General features: G+C 41.9%; 1 protein-coding gene across 9 annotated transcripts in view; it reads left to right on the top strand.

Annotated features, from left to right (window-relative positions):
- ubtf (upstream binding transcription factor) overlaps nt 1-26,511 on the top strand; it is a 48,297-nt gene extending 21,786 nt beyond the window's left edge. For 4 of the 9 annotated variants that reach the window (XM_055657309.1, XM_055657312.1, XM_055657311.1 and 1 more), the window contains exons 10-21: nt 304-445; nt 1,259-1,300; nt 1,487-1,615; nt 6,406-6,561; nt 9,097-9,267; nt 14,521-14,631; nt 16,460-16,542; nt 17,427-17,616; nt 19,790-19,837; nt 20,179-20,253; nt 22,757-22,894; nt 24,171-26,511. In XM_055657309.1, the coding sequence (XP_055513284.1) occupies nt 304-445; nt 1,259-1,300; nt 1,487-1,615; nt 6,406-6,561; nt 9,097-9,267; nt 14,521-14,631; nt 16,460-16,542; nt 17,427-17,616; nt 19,790-19,837; nt 20,179-20,253; nt 22,757-22,894; nt 24,171-24,269 (1,384 nt within the window). In that variant the 3' untranslated portion in view covers nt 24,270-26,511. The remainder of the gene's footprint in view (nt 1-303; nt 446-1,258; nt 1,301-1,486; nt 1,616-6,405; nt 6,562-9,096; nt 9,268-14,520; nt 14,632-16,459; nt 16,543-17,426; nt 17,617-19,789; nt 19,838-20,178; nt 20,254-22,756; nt 22,895-24,170) is intronic. The other 5 variants (XM_055657314.1, XM_055657313.1, XM_055657316.1 and 2 more) reach the window with 5 other exon arrangements.
- The last annotated feature ends 1,471 nt before the right edge of the window (nt 26,512-27,982 follow it).

Genomic DNA, 27,982 nt, shown 5'->3' with positions numbered 1-27,982 from the left:
ACTTGGATATCCAGTCTTAAACTTGTCACCATTTGAAAACCCTATTCTATCCCTGGGTTACATGATCAATTTCTTGGCCACCTGCACTGTAATCCATCTGTCAACATTTCCGTGTACCCTCTTTACCTATCAGTCTCCTTGAGTTGCCTCTGTTCTTCTCATCATGACCTGCATTACCTCAACATGGAGTTGTCATGATCCCACAGAGATTATCCTTCTCGATATTGTTGTACCAACAGTGAGATATAATGTACCTAATGGTTGTACAACATTATAACTCAACATTTTCTCTTTTTTTTTTAGAAATGGCTATTCTCTTTATTGTGCTGAACTGATGTCCAATATGAAAGATATTCCCAGCACAGAACGCATGGTTCTGTGTAGCAAGCAGTGGAAGATGTTGTCCCAAAAAGAGAAGGATGCGTATCAAAAACGATGCGAACAAGTAAGTGTGGGACAGCTCAGCGCACTTTCTAAAATCGAATGTGGGAACACATAACATAAGCATTCAAAAATGTTAATCTGTAGAATCCACAGTAATTAGTAAATGTAAAGGCTGACTTTAATTCTCATTTGTCCTTGATGATTTCAGTATGGTTGATGTCAACAGAGAAGGAATTAATGCACTGTGTCACGGGTGATAGGGCTACGTTCATGATATTTGGAAAGATATTGCACTTGTGGGGGTTATGAAGTTAGGACAGGATTCCAAATATTGAAACTTGTTTAATTTAGACTTGCAATGGATTTGGAAGAGAAGAACATTTCACGGCTATATTCGCTGGAGTTTAGAAGAATGGGGAGGGGGCTGATTGAAATGTACAGAATAGTGAAAGGCTTGGATAGAGTGCATGTGGCAAGGATGTTTCCACTAGTGAGAGAGTCTAGGATGAGAGGTCAAAGCCCCAGAATTAAAGAACGTTCTTTCAGGAAGGAGATGAGGAGGACTTTCTTTAGTCGGATGGTGGTGAATCTGTGGAATTTGTTGCCACAGAAGGCTGTGGAGGCAAAGTCAGTGGATGTATTTAAGGCAGAGATAGATTTTTGATTGGTACGGGTGTCCGAGGTTATGGGGAGAAGGCAGGAGCATAGGGTTTGGAGGGAGATATAGATCAGACATGATTGAATGGTGGAGTAGACGATGGGCCAAATGGTATAATTCTAGTCCCATCCCTTATGATCTTATGAAGAGCATTGTTACCAAATGCAGGCATGAAGATTCTAACAATTTGATGGTTCATTTGTTTCCTTCCCACAGAAAAAGAAGGAATACGAAATTAATCTTCATCGGTTTTTGCTGGTAGGTATTATTATATGTTTACATTATTGGGTTGTTGTAGTTTGAAAGCACCACTAATGAATACAAGAAATCAAGCCCTTTCTCTTTGAAGCTGCAAAGATGTTTTGATCTTGGGATTGCAACAATTCTGTATTATGCACTAGGATTTTCATTTTACAAAATCAAGCATTTATTGTCCTACGGCAGAGCCTCCCGGAACATGAGCAACAAAGGGTCCTGTCTGAGGAAAAGATGATTGGAATACACAAAAAAGCAAGCAACTTGAAGCAGAATGCAGTTAAAGGCATCACCATATCCCCTTCAGATGCCAACAAGGTGCGTAACATATTTATGGCCCAGCAGTTTCATTTTCATCTGTGGTGACCTGGAATTCTTCCAGTAAATTTATAGAGAAAATGGATCCATGCATGTCCATACAGTTTCTGTGCACACAAGTGCCCAGTATTAGTGTTGGAAACTCGTTTATGACAAAGTATTAAGTTTTGAAATGCCTGTTTTGTATTGATGCTGAGGTAAGAAAATTGCAATGGTCATCTCAAGGGACATTGTGCCAATCCTGAGAACACTGAGTCAATCATTACTGTTCCCCTCGTTGCTGATGCCAAGACATATTTTGATGATCCACCGACTACTAAATAAAGTGTTAGTACGCTCCTGTTATGGTGGAAGTCATGACCTCCAAACCTATGCATTTGCATCACATCATTGAGACATGTTCCATAAAGCATACAACATCCAGGAGCCTTCAATTCAGTTCTACCACATTCATTGTTGATTCTTGCCCTATTTACAGTGAGATTAAACCTGGGATGAACCCAGTAATATAACACCATACGCACGGTTCAGATGATGCAAGCACTTATTGGGTTGTTGCCTCATTGTGCAGATATTGGTGGTGTATACTTTGGTTATAAAATCTATGTTTTTAATTGGGACTGGAATTGCACCAAATGTCAAGCCAGGACAATAATCTGGATATGGACCTTGTATTTTTGTATGATTACCTATATTTAAATTTGGTATACTTAATTTTGTTGTCTGATCCCATTTTCGTTGTCTTGGTTGCTAGTTTGTTATCTCTGGTGGCTTCTGCTGAGCTGTTTTATATTACAAACTGAAGATGAAGCTTTGTAAAGCAGTTTTTGTTATCGGGTTGAGAAAAAACTGAAAGCACTATAAACAATAGGCATGGCAGGCATTCACTGTTGCAGGTGAAACTGAGTTAACATTTCAGTCTATTAGGCATTGTGTATGCGCTGTTGAATTTTCACCAGGTTTTACTATTTCTGCCAAGAGACTGGGAGTTGGGTGGCTAGTAGGGTCAGTAGCTGTTTCTATAAACCTCTTTTTCATATTTGATCCACTGGTTTTACGAGGAAATCCTTTGTTCTGGGTTTCAATTCTTAAAGACTTTTGCCCAAGGTTTTTCCCTCTGTGCAAACCTGCACCAATTGGTGTATTCTATTGTTATATCGAGGCCATTATCTTGTGATGCTTTTGTTTTCCCCTGTTGGAGATGAGTTGAGATTGTCAGAGGAATTGTTTGAACTGGTGGTATATGGGTATGGTTTCTTTGAATTTTGACCAAGCCTGCCTTGAGTGAGTGTTGTAAATATCCATTACTTAGGAGTTTGGTGGCAAGGGAGCCCGGAAGGGTTACAATGATGCTGCCTTGTGACTCTGTTCTGGTGTGGCTTTGCATCATGTGATGAGGCACTAGCTCCTGCCCATTATACTGCACAGGCAAAAAATGTTTTATGGCAAGGAGCTAAATTTTGTTTTTGTCAAGGTTAAGTTTGCCAAAGGTCCAAATTTGTCATGATATAAAGGCTGTTGTTACTTGTGCAAGCATTGAAGTCTCTGAAAAATGTTCCTCATTTATCAAATCTTTGTTGCTGCTCCATATTTTTGATCAATACTTGGCATTGACCTACCATAATTTACCCATTTTTAAAGTCTCTTTATCGTACTTGAGTGGCTTTGACAATCAAATTACATTTTTATTTGATTTTTAATTTGATAGCCCCTCTCAAATCTGAGTTTCATGAACAATCTGTTCACTCCTGTCAAATTTTGTATTATTTTTCCCATCCGGGCTATTTTTCTAAAGACGTACTTGCCTTGCTCCAGTGTGTCTTATGTGCAACCTGGCTGCATGTCTGTTATTGCTGGTTTCTCCCCGCCACTCGATATATCCGCGATTCTGGTGCTGCTCATGGTCATTAGCTCCCCTTATATTTTACAAAACTGCTTTTCACCATTCTAACCATCACCCTGATTGTGAAGTCGCTCACTTGGCTCTTGTTATTTTCCAGATTTTTTTTAGCAGAGCAAGCTGCAAGTTATAACATCAAATTCAGAATAAACTATATAATATCAGTGATCTACTGTGTAGACAGAGAAGAGCATTTTTTTAATGCAGTAATAGATGTGTAGAATTGTAAACAATGATGCTCGTGTGTAAATGAGTCTTTTATAAATTTGCATTTTGGGGCGCGATTTTCATTAGAGGCCATTTTGGTGTTGGTAAAGGAAGTTCTTCTTGGTCTTTTTAAAAAGTCACAGGAAAGGGAAACAAGATATAGACGATGACATTGAGAGATGTAGAACAAATTAATGAACGATATGCAAAAATGTAACAATGATAAAGGAAACTGTCCATTGTTAGCTATAGCTGCGCGAGAACAAAAGTTGGTGTGGGAGGAGGGATGGAGAGAGGGAATGCAGGGGTTCTTTGAAGTTAGAGAAATCAATATTCATACCGCTGGGTTGTAAGCTGCCCAAGTGAAATATGAGGTGCTGTTCCTCCAATTTGTGTTCAGCCTCTGACAATGGAGGAGGTTAAGGACAGAAAGGTCAATGGGGGAATGGGAAGGGGAATTAAAGTGTTTAGCAACCGAGAGATCGGGTAGGTCCAGGCGGACTGAGCGTAGACATTGAGCTGTTTAGAGAATGCATTCAAGTCCACAGCAAATCTCTCTAAGGATCTCCAGTACCTTTTGATATTGTCTTTTCCCTGAAGTATTTTATTATTGTCAGCAGCCTAAATGTGATCGGGGGTATTGAAGGATCTTTATAATGGCCTTTCTCAGGCTTGGATAAATTTTACAATCCATTCAATGTTCTTTGAAAAGACAGGCCTGCCTATAAATTGCATTCAAGCATTGGGGCCACTGCTGGCAGGCTGACACCATGGTGATTTTAAGTAATGTGGTTCTCTAAGCACTCAGTTATTTCAAGCATATTACATCAACTAGGACAGTTGATTCCAGATGCACAAAATTATTGGATGTGTGAAGGAAAATGGTGTAGTCTACCAGTATTTAGTCTGTTCAAATTTCTTCCAATTGCTTTTCTTTTGGTCTTTGTTTATCCTGTAGTTATCCAGCAATGTGCATGTTGGTTCTTGACTACTTTTACTTTTCCTAATTACTTGCCTTTGATGATTTATGAGAAGAAAGAGGAGAAACGGTATGTAAGTATCGTTTGTGCACTTTGTGGCAATTGAGTTGGTTGGCTAGGGCAGAGCGCACATTAACAGAGTGGTCGGTACAAGCTTGCACCCATTGCTGTTTCACTTAAAAGGCCGGTAGGTGGGACAACGGCCAAACCATTTGATGGGTATTGATGTCCTGCTGGACGTTGTTAACCTTCATCTTTCTGCCATTTCGCTGTTCAGTAGGTTTCCTTTCTCCTTGCTCCTGCCATTGCCATTATCTCCATTTCATGAAGTGGTACCACCTGGAGTGCTATCACTGTTTTCTTCATTGGCTAATCGCCACATCCAAAAAGAAACCTTCACTGCCATTGTCCAGCCCACCTGTGGTCTCCAATTGTTTACGACAATGTAAATCTGTAATGGGTAATAGGATGTATGTGTTTGGAACGACTCGTCCTTTCTCTGGCCACTGGCATTTTGTGGTTCGATCACCAGCTGAAATCATTTAATAAACAAATACCCAATCAATGTGGCAGATGTGTGATTATTTCTGTGGTCTCTTACTTCTATTTAGCTGGCTGATCTTTTCTTCCCCACACAATTTGTGCTCCCTCATTATCTGCTGAACTGTTAACTGGACATTACTGGTTCTCTTGTGGGGAAAACTATGCATCAAAGGTACTACAGAGCTAAAGGTTCAGTGGTTAATGTGTACTAGCACAGCAATTGAATGTAATGGTGACCTGGTCCACCAGCTTAGTGCAGCCATGCAGGATTCAACAAAAAACATTTTTTGCCCCCCCAATGATTTTTTTTCTAGGTGCCAAAAGCCTGGCAACTCTTGATAGAGCGGAGATATAGTGTTAATATATGTGTGGGAAGGAACTGAGGATGCTGGTTTATGCTGAAGGTAGACGCCAAATGCTGGAGTAACTCAACGGGTCAGGCAGCATCTCTGGAGAAAATGAATAGGTGCCGTTTCAGTTCGATACCCTTCATCAGACTTCATAAGCAGGGTCTCAACCTGAAACATCGCTGAGTTATTCCAGCATTTTGTGTCTATCTTTAGTGTTAATATAGTTTAGCCCACAAACCTATTGCATTCTTGGCTTTTTGTGTGCCACAACTAAAGGTCGTTAAAGTGTGGGTCCAGGTATCTCCAACTGGTTGGTTACTTGTGGAGCTGTTGTGGCCCCTGTGACATTTTAACAGGTGGTGATAGTCCATTGATCGAAATTGTAAATGCTCCTGCTCTGAGCTGGGATGTCAGATGTGCCATTGCTTAGCGTCGCAGATTAATTGCGTGCGTTGACGGTTCCGATAGTATTGAAGAGACAAGTGTGCAGGCTGGGAGAGAAAAAATGACTTTTACTGTACCTTCTCCCCTACTATTATTGGAATAGTAGGGATTGATGAGAGGAAGCTGGACAAGGTGCAGTCATTCTCCTGCATCCACGTTAACTCGTGCATTCCTGGAATGCCTCTGGTGCTTAGAGCACATCGCAATTCCTGATTTGCATCATGAGGCCTCTGCAGAGAGAATGGTTATAAGAAATGAAGTAGGACTTAGACCTGGCAGCTTGAAGGGAGAGTGGTAAAGGAAATGGAAGACCAGCTGCCAGCATAAGCAAATGGTTAAAGGGTCTCTTCTCATATTTGTTATCAGACTACTCCTGACAAACCAAAGCGTCCGATCTCTGCCATGTTCATTTTCTCGGAAGAGAAGCGCAAGAAGTTGCAGGAGGACGAGCCAGAGCTGTCGGAGAGTGAACTGACAAGAAAACTGGCCAGGATATGGACTGAGCTATCTGAGAAGAAAAAGGTAACAATCGTTTGAGTGCCTAAGAGATACCACAGAGCGGGCTGGGCCGAGGGTGGCTGGAGGTTGAATATTTCAGAGAGCAATTCTCTCCTTGTATTTTGTGGTGCATTATTGACCTCGAGTGATCAAACGTTAATCGAGGGTGGTCGTGGATGAAGGGAAATAACGCGTTGAGCATTTGCGATCTGTCAAATTTTGATTTCAAATGGTCCTGGTTTTTAAACAGCAATGGGTGCAGGTTAGCCTTGTGGATGGCAAAATCTGCCGGTGTTTTGGACCTTTTTATTAAACGGATGGGAGCTGCAGAGTTGTAATTGCAGTACATAAGGCTGACAGTACTCTGATTAGCTGATTCAATCTTTCCATCCCCTTCAAAATAAAACGTCCAATATTCCATGATCCACAGCCTGGCTGTGAGTTTGCAGCACGAACAGATGGTGGTAGTCAAATACCTGAATCTAAAGGTCACACACGTGGTTAGAAGCAAGCAGCGGATCACTGATCTTTCCCCCACAGCTTTAAATAGTCTTTAGCCATGGAGTGAAATAAACCCATCTTGCAATGTTAATTCACAAGAGCATCATATTAATTAGAACGGTATTTGTGACTTGTATTGATTAGAACTGCTATCAATTAGTTTTTGCTGCCTGTGTATGAGTTGAAGGATATTTGAAAGAACTCCTGAACTGGCACTTTGTTATTTTTAAGCAAATTTCAGATTTCTTACACGCTTGGAATTATCATGGATGTGGAAGCAAAGCACTGCAGGTGCTGGTTTACAAAAAAAAAGGCAAAATGCTGGAGTAACTCAGTGGCGACGTTTTGGACTGGGACCCTTCAGTCTGAGAATCATCCATGGTCTCCAGGGATGCTGCCTTATCCGCTGTTGATTTACTCCAGCATTTTGTGTCTTTCATTACAGGTGTGGTCTTGGAATGAGGTTTCTGTACATGTTTTTTTTTGTTTATTTTAATGTTTTTTTATTTTTATTATTGCTTAGTTTCCCTGAGCCTCCCTACCTGGTACAGTAGCACCTGTAAGTCTAGCTCATTCTGCTGCACACACTTGACCTGTCATTGAGGACAGTATTGTCACTGGAGCCCAGTAGCAAGAGTGCATTGGACAAATACACAACCAACGGCAGGGATGTAAGCCACTTCTATTATCTATCTCACTTGAAAATTTGTAATCCTGCTTTTCTCACTCTCAGCGTTTGATTTTGCCAACTAATGTTTCCTCACACCCAGAGTGCTCTCGGCTTTCATTTTCCACACAGAGGAAGTCAAAGGTTAGGGGGAGAAGGCAGGAGAACAGGGTTGGGAGGGAAAAATAGATTGGCCATGATCGAATGGTGGATCAGACTAAATGGGCTGAATGGCCTCATTCTGTTCCTATGACTAATGGTCAGGAGATACCTGTTTCCAGAGATGTTTTCTGACTGACAAAACATCCGAAGATCACTTCCACAATTTAAGGCAATATTATATCGAGGCTTCTTCCTCTTTACTTGTGGTATGATTTTTTTTTTTTTTTTCCCTTGACCCCACCCCCACCAGTCCCTTGTTTTTGCTCAAACACCACCAGCCTGTATTGCTTTCCTTCCCTGGCAACAGCAATTTAATGAACGTGCTGCTACTTCAGATGTTTGTATGAGTTTGTAATTGAACAGCTTTTGGCAGTGAAAAACAAGCATTTGGGTTGTGGGGTGTAGAATCTATTTTTAGCAAGTTGTAATCCATCAGAACTTGCTTTTGTATTTGGAAAATGATTAAATAGAAGGTAATGTGCACTATTTTTCTTAACTTGGTCAGCTTGTCAGCTTCTTGAAAGCTTCTTGAACTAATCGTTCATAAGATGGCGTTAAGTCCAAGCTTTTCCTTTATTTCATTGTATTCATTATTACTGAGATTGGGGAAGATGACGTATTTTAAACAGAGGAATTCTTGACATCATCTTCATTGGAGAGTTGGTATTTCGACTGTGTGGGTATTTGCATTTGGTGGTTCAATCTTGACACGATTCTACTAATGTACGATTCCAATTGGCCTCATTACAAAGATGTTTCCAGGATTTTTATCATTTTTGAGTAACGAATATTAAATGTTATCAATGCCCATCCTCCTTGAAGATATTCAAGATTCACTGTTTGGCTATTATCTCTTGAGTTTGTGCACTCAATGGAAAGTGAAGCAATGTAAGAACTAAGCTTTATATCTTGCGCATTTGGGGCAGTAATATTCCGCTGGCTGTCACAGAAATGAAAGTCCATGAAAGGAGAATACGACATGGTTGGACCCATAGAGGAGTCAACCCAAGGTGGTTGAGTGTGAATATCTTTGGTAATGCTTCTCTGAAGGACATTGCAATGTTTTATGTTAAAGTGGAATTTGATGAAATGGTACCACACGAGGTTAATAACCCAGCGACACGTAGCTGTCTGAACTGTGAATTGATTGCAATACGTTTTGTTTTTCTGTGTGTTAAATGGAAGGGTCAACATTTTTAAAGGACCTAATGATGTTTTTGCTGCAACAGGAAAAGTACCGTCGCCTGGAGGCAGCGGCAAAAGCCGACTCGGAGCAGAAAAGGCAGGGTTTTGGCAAAGGAAAAGGCACTGCTATCCGTGGGAAACTGCCAGAGCCACCCAAGACTGCAGAAGAGATCTGGCAGCAGAATGTCATTGGCGATTACCTGGCCAAGTACAGGGTATGCACCGGGGTAGTTGAAAGAGAGGAGGAGACTACTTTGTAAATGGATGCGGAATGAGACCACTTGCCAAACCTGGCAGATTTATAGATCCTGGTGGGACCCTTCAGCATGTTTGTGCTCTAACATGCAAGGAGTCTCTTGCTGGCTGATGTGAGTAGGTTATTTCAAAGTGGCTCCGCTAGCTTTATTGGGCATAATAATCAGAGCAGCTCCATCCACAACTTTGAATCCTCTAAAATGGCTGCTCTTTCTGCTTCCCTAATGATATCAACAACCCAACTAATCCCCCCCCCCCCCCCCCCCCCCCCCCCCCCCCCCCCCCCCCCCCCTCGTCCCCCCCAAAACCCCAGATCAGACCATATTTAATCCAAAGTTACGGGTGGCCAATTGTTCTGGTGCTTTAACACAATTTACCTTTGAATTTGATTTTCTTTGATTAACTTTACATCTGCATCAAGCAAATGATGAATGAATCTCGTAGCCATCGAGAATGACCCTTGGATTATCATGTCTTGTTGGGCTGCACTTTTTCCTTGGAAGAAAGTTCTTGTCCTTATTTTGACAAACCATCTTAGTGCTTGATTCTTCCTTGTTTATACTTGTTCCTAGTACACGCATTAGCAATAAATATCGCAATTCATTTGGCACATTTTACGGTTTTCACCATGTCAGAGCTCCACATTTCAGCTCTGCCCGAGTCATCTAGCTAAATGGTAGCAATGTCAGTGCATTGGTAGCACGCTTTCTCCTGGATTCTCCTGTTCAGTCTGGTGTGCAGTGCACACAGGGACAGCAGGAATGCAATGCACACTCATCCAAAGGACCTCTATCGCCTCCCACCCCCAAAATGTTTTCTGTACGGGGGGGAAAAAAGTTTGGATAAAGTTATTATGAAGAAACTTGCTGCAGTGGTAGCAAGGTCAAGCGTAGTTATTAATTTAACAGAAGGAAATTTTCGATTCTACTGTGCACTCTCTTATATAGTTAATAAAAAGTGAGCCAGTTCTGTTTCTTGGAGTGCCAACAACAATTTGGGAATGACTTGGGGGAAACCTTGGACCAATTGAGCCAATTTCCTTGACCATTTAAAAGGTAAGCCACATTTGGTCTTCCTCGAGCGTTAATTTGAGGTTGTAAAAAGAGTTGAAATCATGTCATTGCATTAACGGAATGCCATAAATAATTCCAGTACAGCCCTATCCGCCTTGGAATTGTTTACTTTGTTTAAAAGCATCCTTTATGGACTGATCCAGGATTGAAGCGCTGGAAAGTGATGAATGGCTAATACCTTTGCTCAAATATCCCTTTAATATTTTGAAAATGAAAGTTCAGTTTGAGCCTTCCATTGCTAGATTCTCGGTCTGAATTGCTGATGGAGTGATTTTCACCATCTATATCCTGAACCTGTCAATACTGGAGCGTAGTTCGTCTATCTTTTTGGTGTATCTAACACCCATGGCACTTCCTTGTGAATATTCGCCTTCGCATTGAAGAATTAAATTGTTTCCAGCCTGGATATGTTGATTTGAGTCGTGCTGTTGTGTCTGCTGTGCAGTCAAAGGCTCAACATTTGTGACATTCTTGAGAATTCACCTGGAGAACTGGTCAATTTCATGGGAGCCTTTAGTTTCAGCTGTGGCTTGTTCATTCAGTCACTGTCTGTAAATTTTAGCTTAGTCTAGAGATACAGCGCGGAAAAAAGCCTTTCGGCCCACCGGGATCAGTGATCCCCGCACACTAACACTATCTTACACACACTAGGGACAATTTACACATACACCAAGCCAATTAACCTACATACCTGTACGTCTTTAGAGTGGGAGAAAACCGAAGATCTAGGAGAAAACCCATGGGGAGAACATACATACTCCGTACAGACAGCACCCATAGTTGAGATCGAACCCGGGTGTCCGGCGCTGTAAGGCAGCAACTCTACGGCTGCGCCACTGTGCCACAGTTCTTTTTAGATTTTTTACTTCTCTGTATTAGAGATACAGGGTGGAAACTGGCCTTTGGCCCATCGACCAGCGAACACCTGTACGCTAATTCTATCCTACAAGTGACAATTTACAGTAGCCAATTAATCTAAAAACCTGCACATTTTTGGAACGTGGGAGGAAACCAGAGCAGTCGGAGAAACCCCACGCGGTCGCAGGGAGACTGTACAATCTCTGTACAGCACCCGTAGTCCGGATCGAACCCAGGTCTCTGCCGCTGTAAGGCAGCAACTCTACCACTGCACCACAGTGCTGCCTCCTTACTCTAGACAAATGTTAACCCAGTGGTGTAAATCTTATTCTAAAATGAACGCTGAATGAGATTTTCTCAAAGAGTTGCTTCAATGTTTATGCTGACATATACTAAATTAGCAGGTAGATAAAAATGCTGGAGAAACTCAGCGGGTGAGGCAGCATTTATGGAGCGAAGGAATAGGTGACGTTTTGAGTCAAGACACTTCTTCAGACCTAAGATCTTAGAGCAGAGCAAGATGGTTCACTCCGCGAAAAAGCCTTAGCAGCTGATGGGTAATCTTCTGCGACATTTCCATAACTGGCTTCTGTCATCGCGGCGCCATCTACAAGCAGGGTTCTTCATAAATGCAGCAGTTCCACACTTTAATTCTTTTTTTTTAATGTATAAGCACTCTAACAATAGTAAAAACAGACTGTGGTAATTAAAGCTATTGGAATTACTTTGGAGGCACCTCTGCAATTCATCTCCTGTACATTACACCCCCACCCCCCCTTGAATATTTTATCTGGGGTTTTAAGCCGAACAAATCATGCAGAGGGTTGACGGATTTTCCTTACTAAAGGATTACCTGCGACCCTAACAAAACCTCAAATCCTCTGTACGCTGGATCAGACATAACTCAGGGCAGTTCTTCGATCTTCACGATGATGTATCTTAATGTCAAGGATAGACACAAAAAGCTGGAGTAACTCAGCGGGTCAGAAGGGTCTCGACCCGAAACATCGCTTGTTCCTTTTCTCCAGAGATGCTGTCTGACCCGCTGAATTGCTCCAGCTTTTCGTGCCTATCTTCGGTTTAAACCAGCATCTGCAGTTCTTTCCTACACCTTAATGTCAATACGTTTACAAATTTATTGAGTGCAATGTTATCTATTCCCATTTTTTTGTATCAAAGCTTCTCAGCGTGTGATTACCAAATTGCAGACAATTTTGCCAAATTTCAGGCTACCATCATGTTGTAAACTTATGACTACTCCATACCTGTCCGATCCATGTACCTGTCTAAATGTTTCTTAAAAGTTACGATAGTTATGATATGCAAAAAAAGGTTGCCGACCCCGGACTAAACCAAGCCCTTGATCCTATCCCGCCAGCCTTTGTGTTCATTAATATTTTATTCACAATATTAGGATTTTGTAGGGAGAGAAAGAGAGATAGGTTGAGATAGGTTGAATAAATAAATGAAAGAAAGAAAAAGGTTGCTCAACAAATAATTAGAGATCGCAGGAAAGAAACAAGAGAATATGTGTTATATTTATTTATGTATGTATGTCACACATATATGCATATATAATGAATATATATATAAGAGTTAGAACTTCGAGGCTCAGGTTTGTGTGTGTTATATATATATATATATATCTATATCTATTTATATATATGTATATATACACATGTGTGTGAGCATGTGCGTGTGTGTATGTGTGTATGTATATGTGTATATATATATATACACACACACACACACACACACACACACACACACATATACACACATACACACACACACACACACAAACACACACACACACACACACATATATATATATATATATATATATATATATATATATAAATCACACTGCGAGAGGCATGGCTGAAGTCGGGTCTGAGTTACTGAAATGGCGGAAGTCACGCTCCATTGCGTCAGTCCATTGGAATTTGCAGGAGCAGAACATCTTGCTCCTTGCTTCAGACTGATGTTGGGATAGGTGACGTTTCGGGACCTCCTATTTCGCTTGGATAGTTTACACCCCTGCAGTATGAACATTGACTTCTCCATTTTCAGGTTGTCCTTGCTTTCTCCCTCTTCCCCTCCCCTTCCCAGCTCTCCCACAGCCCACTGTCTCCGCCTCTTCCTTTCTTCTTCCCACCCCCACCAGCTCAACATCAGTCTGAAGAAGGGTCTCGACCTGAAACGTCACATATTGCTTCGCTCCATAGATGCTGCCTCACCCGCTGAGTTTCTCCAGCATTTTTATCTACCTTCGATTTTTCCAGCATCTGCAGTTCCTTCTTAAACATTTCGTATACTAAATTAGCAGTACTTTATAGACTTCAGCATGAACTATTTTGCACTGATTAGTAAAAAATTCATTTTCTGAAGAGCAAAATTGGTCCCAAAACAAATTAGCATCTAACCAGAACTCTCAGCTTTGAATGGCACTGGCAAAGACAATTTGCACATGTCAGGTTAATGTGGCGCATAGATGTGACATTTCTGGCTTAGATTACTGACCACACCACGTATTTTCCCTCCAGCCAGATTTATCTATCAATAATGTTTTGCATTATTAAAAATGTTATTGCTGATGAGCCTGACCTTGCAACACTCTCACCACCCTGATGGAAATGTTGGCTGACTCGTGCTTCCTGGCATCCATGCTTTTCTGTTCCTCGAGTTCAATTCTGGGTCTAAAACTCCTCGTGGAGAATTCAGCTGCTGCACTGAAGTCTTCCAAGTTTTGACACCATGTTCAGGGTGGATAATCCCCTAAATCTATCAAAACGCTTCACATTTGTGGCCACTTTAAAATGTGACTGCTTGTTTCTTGAGCATTTTCTTTCTTCAAATTGAATCAGTGGCCTTGAAGACTATGGACTAACGTTTAAGTCTTCCCTTTCCGCATACGAGGAAATTGAGATATCAGTGCAGTGGCATGGTTGATCTTGACATCTTGGTGATTCGTACGATCTGTTTACTGTCTGTGCAGTTTATAGTGCTGTTGATGTGCACTTTGCACAGTGCATGTAACTCTTCAACTTCAGCACTGTTCTTGAGGGCCACTGTTTTGCCCTCATTTCTTAATAGACACACCAGTTATGCCCAGAGTTCTTTTGGGACTTATTTAACCCGTACTCCCAGAGAATGGAGGTTTTTGAAGCAATGCGAGTGCATTTAAAAGCGCATGCTGTCAGATTGATTGTGATCTGAACCATGTCTTGACGTTGCAAAAAAATGCTGGGCTTCATGGTGTGTCTTTTGCTTTTTTTTTAGAATGATCGCATTAAGGCTATAAAAGCGATGGAGGCAACTTGGAGTGCGATGGAGAAAAAGGAGAAATTAATGTGGATTAAAAAGGCGGCTGAGGATCAAAAGCGATATGAGGTACACTCCTCTCTGTTCCTCCTTAAACCAAGTTCGATGCTAAAGCAACAGGCTCCTGGCTAATTTAGGGAATTAATTACCTGCTGTTCATTGAACAGCTGGTTCACAGTGAGAAACAACCTGCCAAACTTGTGTTTCTGCTCGGGTTTATCACAGCGCTGCCCTAGTTGGTAGTAACCCTTCTTTGCTGCATCAGAGTAGTCCGGCAGTATTTGTCTCTTGGCAGCCATTTTAATTGCAGGGTGAAAAATGTAGCACTTGCCGTGTGCTCCAAACGTCTTCAGCAGCAACCCTTCTGACCAATCTCAATCCAGTTCCACATGGGCATTGACTCTCAACTCCATTTTGCCTCTGCCCAGTTCTTGGCTGCATGGGCGGCAATGTGCCTAAGTGGTGCTGCATCTGGGGCATGGATCGTTTGGATGCAGTTTTGGAAAGCAGCGATTGCTGCCCTTGAGTGCTTTTGATAATTTTGAGGAAATGTTCATGATGCTTTTTAATATATCGTGAACACAGAATTAAGAAAAAAAATTTGGACTCTCTTTGAGAGATTGGAAAGCACTTCAGTTGTGTCATCAACATAACCTATCTACATTTGTTGTGATTTGCAAAGGTTCTTAATTCAGTAAGTAAGTACTTCACATTACTGGAAATTGAATGGTACCAGAACAAAATATCTTCTAATGGGATGTATATGTAATGGGACATATATAGAAAATGTCTGATCAAACAGCCTCAGTGACACTTAAAGGACTGAGGGTATAACAACAATGGGAATCAATGAGAATTATTGTCATTGGTATCAAAGACCATATAACACTGACCACTATACCATTTCTATTTTTGAACCAATCTCATGCTTTATGTTGATCATTGTTTCTCTTTGAACATCATTGATTTACTTGTTGATACATTTTGTAAATCTTTATAGTAAAAACTTCACAATTTAGATTGTGTTCATTCATAGATTATCATTGTGCTTCCCTCCCTATCCAATCCTATCATCATTGGGTTGATTGAAAACGACTGTACTTTTGGTCAGTTAATGGAGTAGCCAATGACAGTATGGTAATTTGACCACAATCGCAGGGGCTTATTGTGTGGTGATTTTATTTTGCTTGTCGGAGAACCCATTTGTTGGCCAGAGGTGTAGAAGCAACGCTTCAAAGGAACTTTATTTAATGAATTACCGGTAATCTTTAATTTTACTCTTGCTGCCATCAAAATTAATGCCAATGAAACTCAAATGCGTGACTCAGTGATCTCAGGAAAATGGAGACTGCTCACTTGTGGCCACCAGAGATGCCAATCCCTTGGTGTTTCAGGGAGTTTTATAATAATGTGGTAAAACTAAGATTGCAAGGATGCAAACCAAATAAAGTGTAAGTGTGATTACCATTATTTGTGACCTGAAAGTATGCAGCCCAGTGCGTGGGATCAGCCCATGACAAAGCCAATTGTATAGGAAATGGCCATCATTTACACTCAAGTGTTAACAGATAAGGAAGCAATTAATTTTTAATTCAAGTGAATTTTACATACATTGTGTTTTATCTTCATTCTGCACGCCATATTTTCAACTAAAAAAAAGTGCATAAAAAGAATACAGAATTTTTCAGTAGGGAATGCCATTGATATGACAGTCACTTTATTACACGTGCCACTACTGTTGGGATTAAGATTGCCTAGATATTGTGGTAATAAAGAAAGTGGAAAATCTTTTGAACAGTGGCCTACATATGAAAAAGGTCAATGTGTTCTGCTTTTCGCTTCAAAAATGCCTAGAAATTCTGTTGTTGAATTCTGTTTTGTGAACATTCTCTTTCAGAAAGAACTAAGTGAAATACGAGCACCAGCAACAAACGTGAACAGGAAAATCAAATTTGAGGGAGAACCTAAAAAACCACCAATGTAAGTATTGCCGTTCATGGTCAAGGCATCAGTCAGTTTATTGTCACATGTACCAATTAAGGTTCAGTGAAATTTGAGTTACCAGACAGCCATACTAAATGAAAAGCACCAAGATACACAGCCACGTAAAATAAAAGTTATGGAGTGGCGTGGAGCTCCCGAGTCGGACTCTTCTTACCACAGACCGCAGGCTTCGCGATGCTAAAGTCCCCGCGGTTGGAGCTTCGATCCCCGGCAAAGGGATGGCAAGCTTCGCGATATTAAAGTGCCGCAGACTCCCGCGGCTTGGAGCGACGGCCGGTCTCCAGGCTGCCAATTCTGCAATGTTAGGCCACAGTACGGACAGAGTAACGATACAGGAAAAAAATCTCATCTCGTGGTCCCAGGGGGAACATGCAAACTCCATACAGACAGCGCCTTAGGATCGAACCCGGGTCTCTGCCGCTGTAAGGCTGCAAATCTACCACTGCCCCACTGTGCCGCCCCAACTGTCATTGGGGCAAGACCAGTGAAATTTCTAGCAATGCCCACTTTATTTTTCTAAAGCGTTAAAGGATCAAAACATTGCCGGGGGGGGGAGGGGGGGGACTGATGTATGTGTACTCTGTGAACTTTGTAGTATGTGTTGCTGCTTGGGGGGGGAAAGCAAGAATGGTACTGATTCCGGATGATCAGCCATGATCATATTGAAAGGTGCTGGCTCGAAGGGCCGAATGGCCTACTCCTGCACCTATTTTTTATATTTCTGAGTGCCTGTAAAGAAGTGGATTGTAATACATTTTGTAAAGTTAAAATTTATCCTAAATATTCATTAAGTCAAATCTATTTTAGCACTTGGTGCCCGAGGAAATTTAATATAATGAATTATTATTTCTGTGTTTCAGGAATGGCTATCAGAAATTTTCCCAGGAATTACTGACAGGCGGTGAACTGAACCACTTGAATCTCAAAGACCGGATGGTGGAGATTGGGAAAAGATGGCGGAAGGTCTCTCAGGCTCAAAAGGACCGTTACAAGAAGATGGCAGAAGAACAACAATGTCAATACAAAATAATTCTCGAGGCCTGGCTTAAGGTAGCATGACTTTCCAGTCTGCAGCTCAAATGTGGAGAGTGTTGCAGTTGGCATGGTTGAATTATATTTTGCCCTTTCAGTTGCTGATGTATTTTCTAACCACCAATAGATCAGGTAGTGAACAGATCTGTCTAGTTGGTTGCTTCATCAAGCTATCTCTCTCCCTCTTGCACACTATGGCTGAAGTTGGTCTGCATTCATCAGAATATTAATATATGGTTTAGGTTTGAGATGCCACATGTAAATAGGCCCTTCAGCCCATCAAGTCCACACCAACCAGTTCACACTAGTCCTTTTATCCCACATTCTCATCCACTTCTATTATACATGGGGCAATTCATAGAGATACGTCTTTGGGTTGTGAGAGGAAACCAGAGCACCTGGAGGACACCCATGCAGACACGGCAGAAAACGCGCAAACTCCACACAGAGAACACCCGAGGTCAGGATTGAACCTGGGTCTCTGGTGCTGCAAGGCAGTAGCTCTACCAGCTGCACCACTGTGCTGCACTCTTTGAATAATTTGGAAAGGATGCAGAAAACAGTGAAAATGGTCACCTAGTGAATAGCAGAGTGATGACAATAGGTGCAGGAGTAGGCCATTCGGCCCTTCGAGCCAGCACCTCCATTCAATGTGATCAGGGCCGGCCTTAGGAGGTGCGGGGCCCAATTGGGAACAATTTTGGTGAGCCCCAGGTTCCCAACCAAGGTCTGTAGAATAATAGAAATATTATTAAAGTTATTATAGACTTTATATCTCTATGGTAGAATGGAAAGTAATCAAAATATGCGCTCAAAAAGTGCATGCGACTTAATGGTCGAGTGTGAAATGAAAAATGTAATAAAATATATCCTGGGAAATCAATAACCACTGGCGAAAAACCAGTCCAGGCATGAAATTTTGGGCTTCAGCCCCATCCTACTCTTTGGGTAGTCTTCCCCATCCTGACTTAAGTGTGTGGGTGTGTGTGTGTGTGTGTGTCAAAGGAGGGGTGAAGGAGAGACAGAAGGGGTGGAGCGAAGGATAGAAGGGAAAAGAGATAGGAAGGAGGGGGGGGGAAGGGAGGGAGAGGGCCGGCGGCGGAAGCGGATGCTGGGGGTCCGGGCGGACGGGTGTGAGCTGAGGCCAATGTTTGTAAACGTTGCTCCAACCCCTGGCCCGGCGATCCCTGTATTTCACCGTGTCTCCCCGGGGAGAGAGAGGGGTGGAGCCAGGGCTGTGTGCATGAAGCATGGTGACTGGAGGGGTGGGAGCGCTGCCCCGGAACCCTTGGAACGATCCCCCCCTGTCCATTCCCCCACCCCTGTCCTCCCCCCCCTCCCACCCCTTTTTCTTCCCCCTGGAGCCCCCCTCCCCCCCCCTTTCTTCATTTCTTCCCCCTCCCACCCCATGGTTCCCCCTGGAGGGGTTCCTCCCCCTCCGCTGCCCCTTCCCCTTGAACGAACTTCCCCCCCCCCACCCCTTCCCCCTCCCCCCTTTCTCCATTTTCCCCCTCCCCACCCCTTTCTTCCCCCCCCACCCCTCTACTCTCTCTCTCCCCCCCTCTCCCCCCCTCCACCCGGGGTAGATTACTCTAGCGCGGGGGCCCCTTCGGCGCAGGGCCCAATTGGGAGTAATCGTTCCAATCGGTTTAAGGCCGGCCCTGAATGTGATCATGGCTGATCATCCCCAATCAGTACTCCGTTCCTGCCTTCTCCCGAAATCCCCTGACTCCGCTATCTTTAAGAGGAATGGCAGGAATAAAGTGAAGGGGGTGCTTCTTTGACTGAAGGGCAATGACATTTTTCCAGAATTTGCATTGAATAGTGATCAGTCCTAGTTTACCATATTGGAAAATTATCAATTGGGAATTTGGTTCTCACTTTCTCAGCATAGACCGTGTACGTATGCCTTCAGCCCAGCAATATTCTTTCACCCAATCTCTGCCATTTGACGATGCTGATAACTCAGTAATGTTTTGGTGCCTCTGCTCTTACTCTGCTTTTTAAAATTGAATTAACAGGCTTCTAAATGGACTCACTGATGCTCATTATCTGATGTTTAATGGATTGCAAATGCATCATAAGAAAGCGGAGTCTGGCATTGTGGGCTTTGAAGCCACTTCGAGAAGGCATTTTTGTTTTGAACTGGATAGTATAATATTTGATCCTAGATATTGCTTTATTTCCTCAGAGCATATCGCCCCAAGAGAGAGCTGCATACAAGGAGTACACTTCAAATGTAAGCAATCCCATTTCACAAACTTAAGACTTATTTTCTTTAAAAATGTTTATCAGGGGAAATTTGTATTTAGTTCTGTTTTTATTTTCTACTGGCTTGTTTTTTGTCATAAACTAAGAGTGCTGCATTTTGCAGCCTGTGAACTAACATGTCCTAATTACAAGGAAATTGTTGAGGTACATTGTATTTAAGTCTGAACTATACAGGGGTGGAGTGTAGGGTTTGTGTTTCCGTTTATACTAATGATTGTTCGATCTGAATGAGGGGCGGGCAGTAGGAAATTATTTATTAATACTGATCGTTGATTCTTTTAACTATGTTTGAACTTGTGTCATTGACAGAAACGCAGAGGTACTGCAAAAGTATCCACTCCAAATCCCAAAATGAAAATTGCAATACCAGCACAGAATGCAAGTGTAAGTGTTTATAACATTTTGACTTGACAGTAGGCTTATTACAATGTTCGGGATTTGATAATGTACCAGGACCCTTCTCTATAATCGGTCTGAAGAAGGGTCCTGACCTGAGATGTCACCTATCCATGTTCTCCAGAGATGCTGCCTGATCCATTGGGCTTCTCCATCACGTTGTGTCTTTATTTGGAAATTAGCATCTGCAGTTTCTAGTTTCTACGATATCCTAGTGCCAAAACATGTTGATGGTAAATGTTAGCTTTGAAGTGTGATATTTGTTGGGTGCAAAAGCAACTGTAACTTTGTTTAGAGATGCAGGAAAGTCGATTCATGATTCATGAATTTAAAAAAAACAATACCTGGAGGAACTCGGCATCTGTGGAGGGAATGAACATTCTGACTGTGAAAGAGTCCTGACCCAAAACTTCATCTGTCCATTTCCCCTCTCAGCTGCTGCCTGATCCGCGGAGTTCTTCCAACAGTTTGTATGCTCCACTTCCTTAAAGGTTGCATACAACTGATCATGAAAATTGGGGATATCATAAGCAAAATGTATATCGGATATTTTGCACTTATTATGCATGAATTTTGTCTGAAAAGGGGTCCTGACCCGAAACAAAACCTGTCCAGAGTGTAATCTTGGTTTATAAATACAATACAATAAAGTAAAATTTCATGAGGAGTAACTCAGCAGGTCAGGCAACTGGAGAACATGGATGGGTGACATTTTGGGTCAGGACCCTTCTTTATTCAAAATCAAAGAAATAATATTTGCTGCTAACATGGGAGCGCACACCAATACAAGGTAAGATGCTGATTTAGTGACCTCTCCATCAATGACCCCCATCAATTCTTCAACTGTAAATTCAGTTAGTTTATTACTGCGGAATGGGAATTTTAATGCCAGAAAAACTGCTAAATACTTTCCAAGGATCCGTAGATGCTTGTTTACCAAAAAAAAGCAAAGTGCTGGAGCATCTACAGTTCCTTGCATCTTCACGTAATTTGCCGTTTTTCTGGCATTAATATTCCTATTCTTCAGTATCAAATGGACTGAATTTATTGATGGTGGTTATTGCATGGAGAGGTCACTAAAGCCACATCTTACCTTGTATTGGTGTGCGCTCCCCAGCTAGCGGCTAATTTAATGGCCCTGTTTAATTGCAAGCTTCATCTTGACAGATAATGTGTAAGATCATTGGTGTCTGGTTGTATAGGTTTACATCTGAATTTAGAACATTTCCAGCTGCTCTGCTAGCTGCGGCTTCTGGGAGGTGCCTTAGTGTTCGCTTAACACGAGGCTTTAAATTGGAATGTTGTTTTTCTATTAACAAAGTGTTTATAATTGCATTGCTTTTGGAATTGCAAAAACTCGATTTTTGCCTTAAAGAGTTGCCAAGTATGCTATTAGAAAATTCTCAACTATATTGTCCACCGAACCCACTTGTTTTCGGCCACTACTGAACACATTCTTCAAATTGATTTAAACCCCATCTCTTAAACCTGTTGGGCCACTTGGTTATGTTGAATCCTTTATTTCAACTCTATTTAGATTTATACCCGGATGTCCCGAAAATAAATTGGTCCCTTTGTATCTTCCTACGTTATCTATTCAATTAGTATGTACATGTAGCACCAACATTCCAAACATTTGTGATGAAAAGCTGTAATCCGTTACAAATTCCCAGGAAACATCACTCAACTACCCAGTAGGATTGTGACGATCACTCTCCCTGATCATTTGCATAAACCTCCCCAAGATTAACTGTTCCTGTGGTGTTCTTCCCTGCCTTGATTGCTAAACGCTGTGTGGCACTGCATTGGACAAGAAAATGTCAAAATAAGTTGCTGCTAATCAGCTGAAATAGCAGAAGGGTCTCATTCATTTGCCTCTCCATATCTTAGACTTTAGAGATACAGCAAAGAGTCAGGCCCTTCAGCCACTGAGTCCGTGTTGACCAGCTATCACCCCACACAATACTACTGCCCTACACACTGAGGACAGTTAACAATCTTTACCAAAGCCAATTAACCTACAAACCTTTGGGATGTTGGAGGACTACGCCGTCACAGGGAAAACGTACAAATTCTGTACAGACAGAACCCGTAGTCAGGATCTAACTGGGGTCTCTGGCGCTGTAAAGCAACAACTCTACTGCTACGCCACTGTGCGGTGCTGGGCTCGGTTAAAATGACCAGAGCGAACTAGCATTCTCATTTTGCAAGGCTATCTAATTAAGTAACATTGACAGTTGCGTTTCCCTGACTTCATAACACTTGGACAGGTGGCAGTTCATCTTGTGTTTAGTTAGTGCAACATAGTTCAGCAATTATTTTTCATCTTAGTTACTTGGAAATGTTTCTTCATCTGAGCATGGATTTTTTTTTCCCCCACTCAACAAAAATCAACACTGGACTTTCAAACTGGTCTATAAAGTGTGATAATGTGGAGCGTGAGATTTAAAGGATTGACGTGTATATATTCTGTTGATATTGGTTGTTGCAGGAAACGGACGATTCTGATGATGACGATGATGATGACGATGATGACGAGGATGATGAAGAGAAAGCCAATTCTTCAGATTCTGATGATTCCTCGGGCTCTGACAGTGATGAGGAGAGTGAAGAGGATGATGCGGACGGGGTAAATTGAACTATTCTCCTTTTGAATTGAACTATTAAATTGAATGGGTAGATTGTTGGGATTCACCTCAAATTGATTAAAACTTGAAGAGGTGGATATCACCAGAATCTGACATAGTAGCTTAAAGACACTTAAGAGATACAAAGTGGAAACAGGCTCTTCCGCCCATCGAGTCCACGCTGTCCAGCAATCGCCCCGTACACTAGCACTATCTTACACACTCGGGACAATTTATAATTTTTACCGAAGGAAATTAACCTACAATTCTGGACGTGTTTGGAGTGTGGGAGGAAACCGGAGCACCCGGAGAAAACACACGCTGTCACAGGGAGAATGTACAGACACCATACAGCACCAGTGGTCGGGATTGAACCTGGGTCTCTAGCGCTTGAAGGCAACAGCTCTACCGCTGCGCCACTGTGCTGCCCTAATCACTGTCACCACAGCATATGTGTAGGGAAACTGACATCTATGTCAGAGGAATCATGAGTAATAGAGAGAGTTACACAAATGCAGGACACATTCTCACAGGAATTAAACATGTGGATGAAGGCAAATAGAATGCAAAATCCATCTCCCAAAGTCTTTGTGTTTTATTGTCATATGTCCGGAAATGGAACGATAAAATTCTTACTTGCAGCAGCAGTACAACAGATATGTAAACAAGGTGCTCCATGCTCCAAATTTGCTCCATTTATCTAATGTTTGTTAATAACCAGTTAAGTTCCAAACCTGGTGTGGCTGCTGGTGATAGAAATCATACTTTGTATCAGCCTAAGTACTAACTTTTAGTTATTTGTATTTGCCAATAAATTTCCATACATAGAATTGAACTGCCAAACTTGCAATCATAAGGTTATGCAGCACATGTCGCACAATGTCAACATTGACTTGAGACTACAGTGCGTGAATTAGAGAAAACTGTACAGCTTGATTTTTTAAATGCTGTCTTGGATTATGTGTGTTGTTGGAAAACCCATTGTGGTTTATTGGACGGTTAATAACTTAATTTTACATTTTCTGTACCTGTTTTACAAAGTTGCTTTTTATCATTTTTCAATGGATTATAACAAAGGACGTCATCAATTCTTCACATAAATGAACTTGTATTTAACTTGGAAATTGCAAAAATGTCTTTGATATTTTGTCCCTTGGTAGCAAACTTCCCTTAGCCCCTTTCTCCACCATTCCTCGTCCCCACTAATGTTTAGCTTTAACGGTAGGAAGTCCACTCGTAAACCATTGCATACTGAACGTTTCCATGCTTACTTCCTAGAATGCAGACGAAGAGGAGGATGAAGAGGGAGATGAAAACCAGTCCGACAGCAGCAGTAGTTCTTCGTCTGAAGAGTCCTCTGACTCGGACTCTGACTGAAGTGTTCTGCGTTGATCTTCCAGGCAGTACTGGAAATTATCAGGGGCCTAAAGATGAGCCCTCGTGCCCACTACCAGCACTGTTTGAGAGACAAAATGGCAGAAGCAGACATGCTAAAATCTGATGTGATCCAGCCATCATTGTCCAGTCAGTTTCGTGGAACGAATTTTCTGAGCTTTCCTGAATTGCTTTCAGCTCCTTGAAAACCACTAGTGATGCAAGTAAGAATGGACCAAATAAAGATTTTGTGGTGGTTTTTCGCTGGAACAATCCCAGTAACAAATTATTCAGAAATTACCTTCCATCTTTGTGCTAATGAGCAACGTTCAGGACCATTTAAAAAAAAAAAAAAAAAAAACTGACATGCAAATTCTCTAGCATGGCGTGGAATAAATTTTGGGATCAGAGGTTTAGGCACACAAAATCAAAGTAGTGTGTTGAGAGTGAAGTCACTCGGTATTTAAAACTATGTTTGGTTTATCAGGTCATTCATACTTGCATTGCCAGACAGAAGCTTTGAATTTTTTTTTTTTTAAATATGATTATCGTGAACTTCGGTTTCTGCCTCATTTACCTGATCCCGTGTACAATTTTTTTTTGTTTCACGACTCGAGGAGAACAGAAAAGTCAGTGGTTTCATGGCACGCATTGAAGCCATCTATTCTTCGATATTTCCCCCAAGTCTAGTTCCCAGGCGCTCCATTTGGGCAAGAGATGAGTCTGACAGTGGGACAGGCCAGAACTTGTCTTCAACTTGGTGACGAGTATTTTGTGATGTTGCAGCTTGTAAATACAAAGGAATGTTTTTAAGGGAGGTTTTGGTATTTGTGAATGTTCACATTACTAAGAAGATTTCGGAGTTATTGAGAAGTCTGCACCACAGCAATTGCTCGTTCATTTTCAGACAGAAGGATGAAATGTGCTCCCATTGCCCAGTGCCCTTCAATATTGCAAAGGACTCTGATTTTTCCCAACACACTTTCTGACTACTCTTTCTGCATGTGTAGTCCTTTCCTTATAGTGTTTAACTTATGGGGGATGTAAACTGCAGAGGCTAAGTATTTTGTACCATTTTAGGCCGTCAATCCGATTTGATTGAAGCGTCACTATATTGGTGGAAGTTAATCTTGATGTTCTAGATCCTTGCAGCAGAAGACTGCAAGTAGCTTTGTAATTTCACATTCTGTTTTGTCACTTCTGAATGGAATGGACATTTAACTCTTGTCACGAAACCAAATGCAAAGCCTATTGTGAGGTTTTAATAGACTGTTTCATCCTTCTTTTGAATTGTAGAGTTGAAAGGTTTCAGTACCGGAGTACCTTCAAGAGAGGCAGCGCAGAGCTGCTGAAGTCGGGTCACATGCATAGCCGACTTGGGTTTGGAACACTACAGTACTGCAATATCTCTAACAAATACAAGCTTAGCACTTTTCTTTGCATCACACACACGGTGAGACTTTTTGTTTGTAATTTCTTTGCACACCAGAATTAAGGAATAATTACAAATTCGGGGATTGGAAAGAAATATGTTGATTCATGCTACAGGAAGTGTGAATAGGTTTTCGAGTCCCAGCTTGGAAAAGGAGGAGCAAGGAGAGAGTTTGTGGTCTCTGCAACCCAACCCCATCCCCCTGCCCCGTGTATTCCCATTGTAAGCCTATGATAGTTCCGTGTAATAGGGTGGGAGAGGAGGAGGGGGGTGTGGGGGTGGATGGATGAACACCATGCGACTGAACCTTCCTTCCAACTGCAGCTTTGCTTAAAGTCCAGATCATGATTGAATACCTTTCAGCTTGTGCCCAGCTTCAGAGCCGGGTGGATGTCTTTTTAAAGGGTACTAAAAGAGGCACTTTGTCGTACATGTATTGGGTTTGAATGAGGATGTATGGTATCTGTTTATAATGTTGTTTGTATTTTGCAGCTTTACTTTCCATTTTATTTTCTGGTTCTTACAGTAAGGCCAGGAGCACTGGGCGTGTGCACTGTAAGAGGTGAAATGAGTGCATTTTTGCACTCCCGTGAAGCTGTGCTAGTAACCCATACGTACCATGTTACTTTTAGCTTCTGTGACCTTCTGGAAATTTTTCTAATATTTAAAAGATTGTTTTGTAGAGAGAATGCCTCACTGATTTGTATTTGCAGATTCTTGTAATTTGATGTTGGAACTTCTGAAACATTTTATAGGGAAAACGTTCCTTTTGTTTAAATGGTTATCGGCAACCATTAAAAAAAAAAGAACCTGTTGGCTGGGTGAATACAATTATTTGATCTTGCCCTGGAAATACATGCATACACTTTGCTCAGGAGGAAAAAGAACACAATGTAACGCATTTTTTTGATTCTCTATGGATTGTACATTTGCTGAGAACTCTATGATGGCAAGTGTTGAAAAAGCATGATCAGATACATGGTAAATTTTGTACCCTTTCGCTGCATTGCCTGCTCTGGCTCTGAGAAAATGTTTTCTTGTTGCAGTGCAGCAGGCATTCAGCTTGGCTGAAGAGGGGTCTCGACCCGAAACGTCACCCATTCCTCCTATCCAGAGATGTTGCCTGTCCCGCTGAGTCACTCCAGCATTTTGTGTCTATCTTTGGTGGAAACCAGCATCTGCAATTCCTTCCGCCACATTCAGCATAGTGAGTACAGTGGGTTAAGTCACTCGGACAGTAGTGACACTTCTGGACCATTGATACACAGGCATGAGTTTGAATGATAATTTAAATAAATAGGGTTTGTTTATTTCCACATTTTATATTTAATAACTTTTTAGACAAAACACATTTTGAATCACTGATTTCACTTCAGAGTCAATGTGGAATATAAATCTTAGCAATGCTGGTGATATCCATACCTTGCGAATGATTTTTTAAATAAAGGCTTAACAATCATGCTTTATGGTTGAATGCTAAAGTTAACATGAGAACTTTCCTGACATTTTATCACAGTGGTGCAGGGGTAGAGTTGTTGTCTTACAGTGCCATAGACCCGGGTTCGATCCAGACTATGGGTTCTGTCTGTACGTTCTTCCCGTGACCGCGTGGGTTTTCGCCAAGATCTGTTTCTTCCCACACTCCAAAGACGTACAGGTTTGTAGGTTAATTGGCTTGGTATAAATTAAATTGTCCCTAGTGTGCGTAGGATAGTGTTAATGTGCGGGGATCACTGGTCGATTCGGTGGGCCGAAGGGCCTGTTTCTGCACTGTATCACTAAACTAAACATGAAATTTAATACCATGTTTTAACTGAATTCACAGTTGTGCAGAGAAATCTAAACTGCTTTAAATTGGAAGATCACATAACGGCCTGTCCCACTGACGCAACCTTTCAGCGACTGTCTTCGACCTTCAAGCTTGAGGGCACTCGCCTGAAAAACCTGGAGCTGGATTGACTGTCAGCATTGAAACCGCGAGCTGGATCGACTGACTGCGCGCGCGCACACACACACGCACAAACACATCGCAAAGGCGGCAGCCAGGGAAAGCGGGGGGAGGGGGGGTGCCCGGTTAGTGAAGGAGATTGCCTACTGCTGCCCTCGACTGCCTGTAACTACATAGTGATCCCACTCCATTGCACTACAAGTTCAAAAGAAGCTTGCCGACCAATTTTTACTAGCGGAAAATTTTTCAACATGCTGAAATTTTACCCTCGACCAAACTGAGGCCGCGAGTATGCGGGAACTTCCCTCGAGCATGAAGGAGAGTTCCAATGACCTC

Source organism: Leucoraja erinacea, chromosome 27 (genome assembly GCF_028641065.1).
Source record: "Leucoraja erinacea ecotype New England chromosome 27, Leri_hhj_1, whole genome shotgun sequence".
In the NCBI taxonomy this organism is placed as follows: Eukaryota; Metazoa; Chordata; class Chondrichthyes; order Rajiformes; family Rajidae; genus Leucoraja; species Leucoraja erinaceus.
The sequence above is the reverse complement of the archived record's forward strand: the minus strand, read 5'-3'. Positions and strand labels throughout refer to the sequence as shown.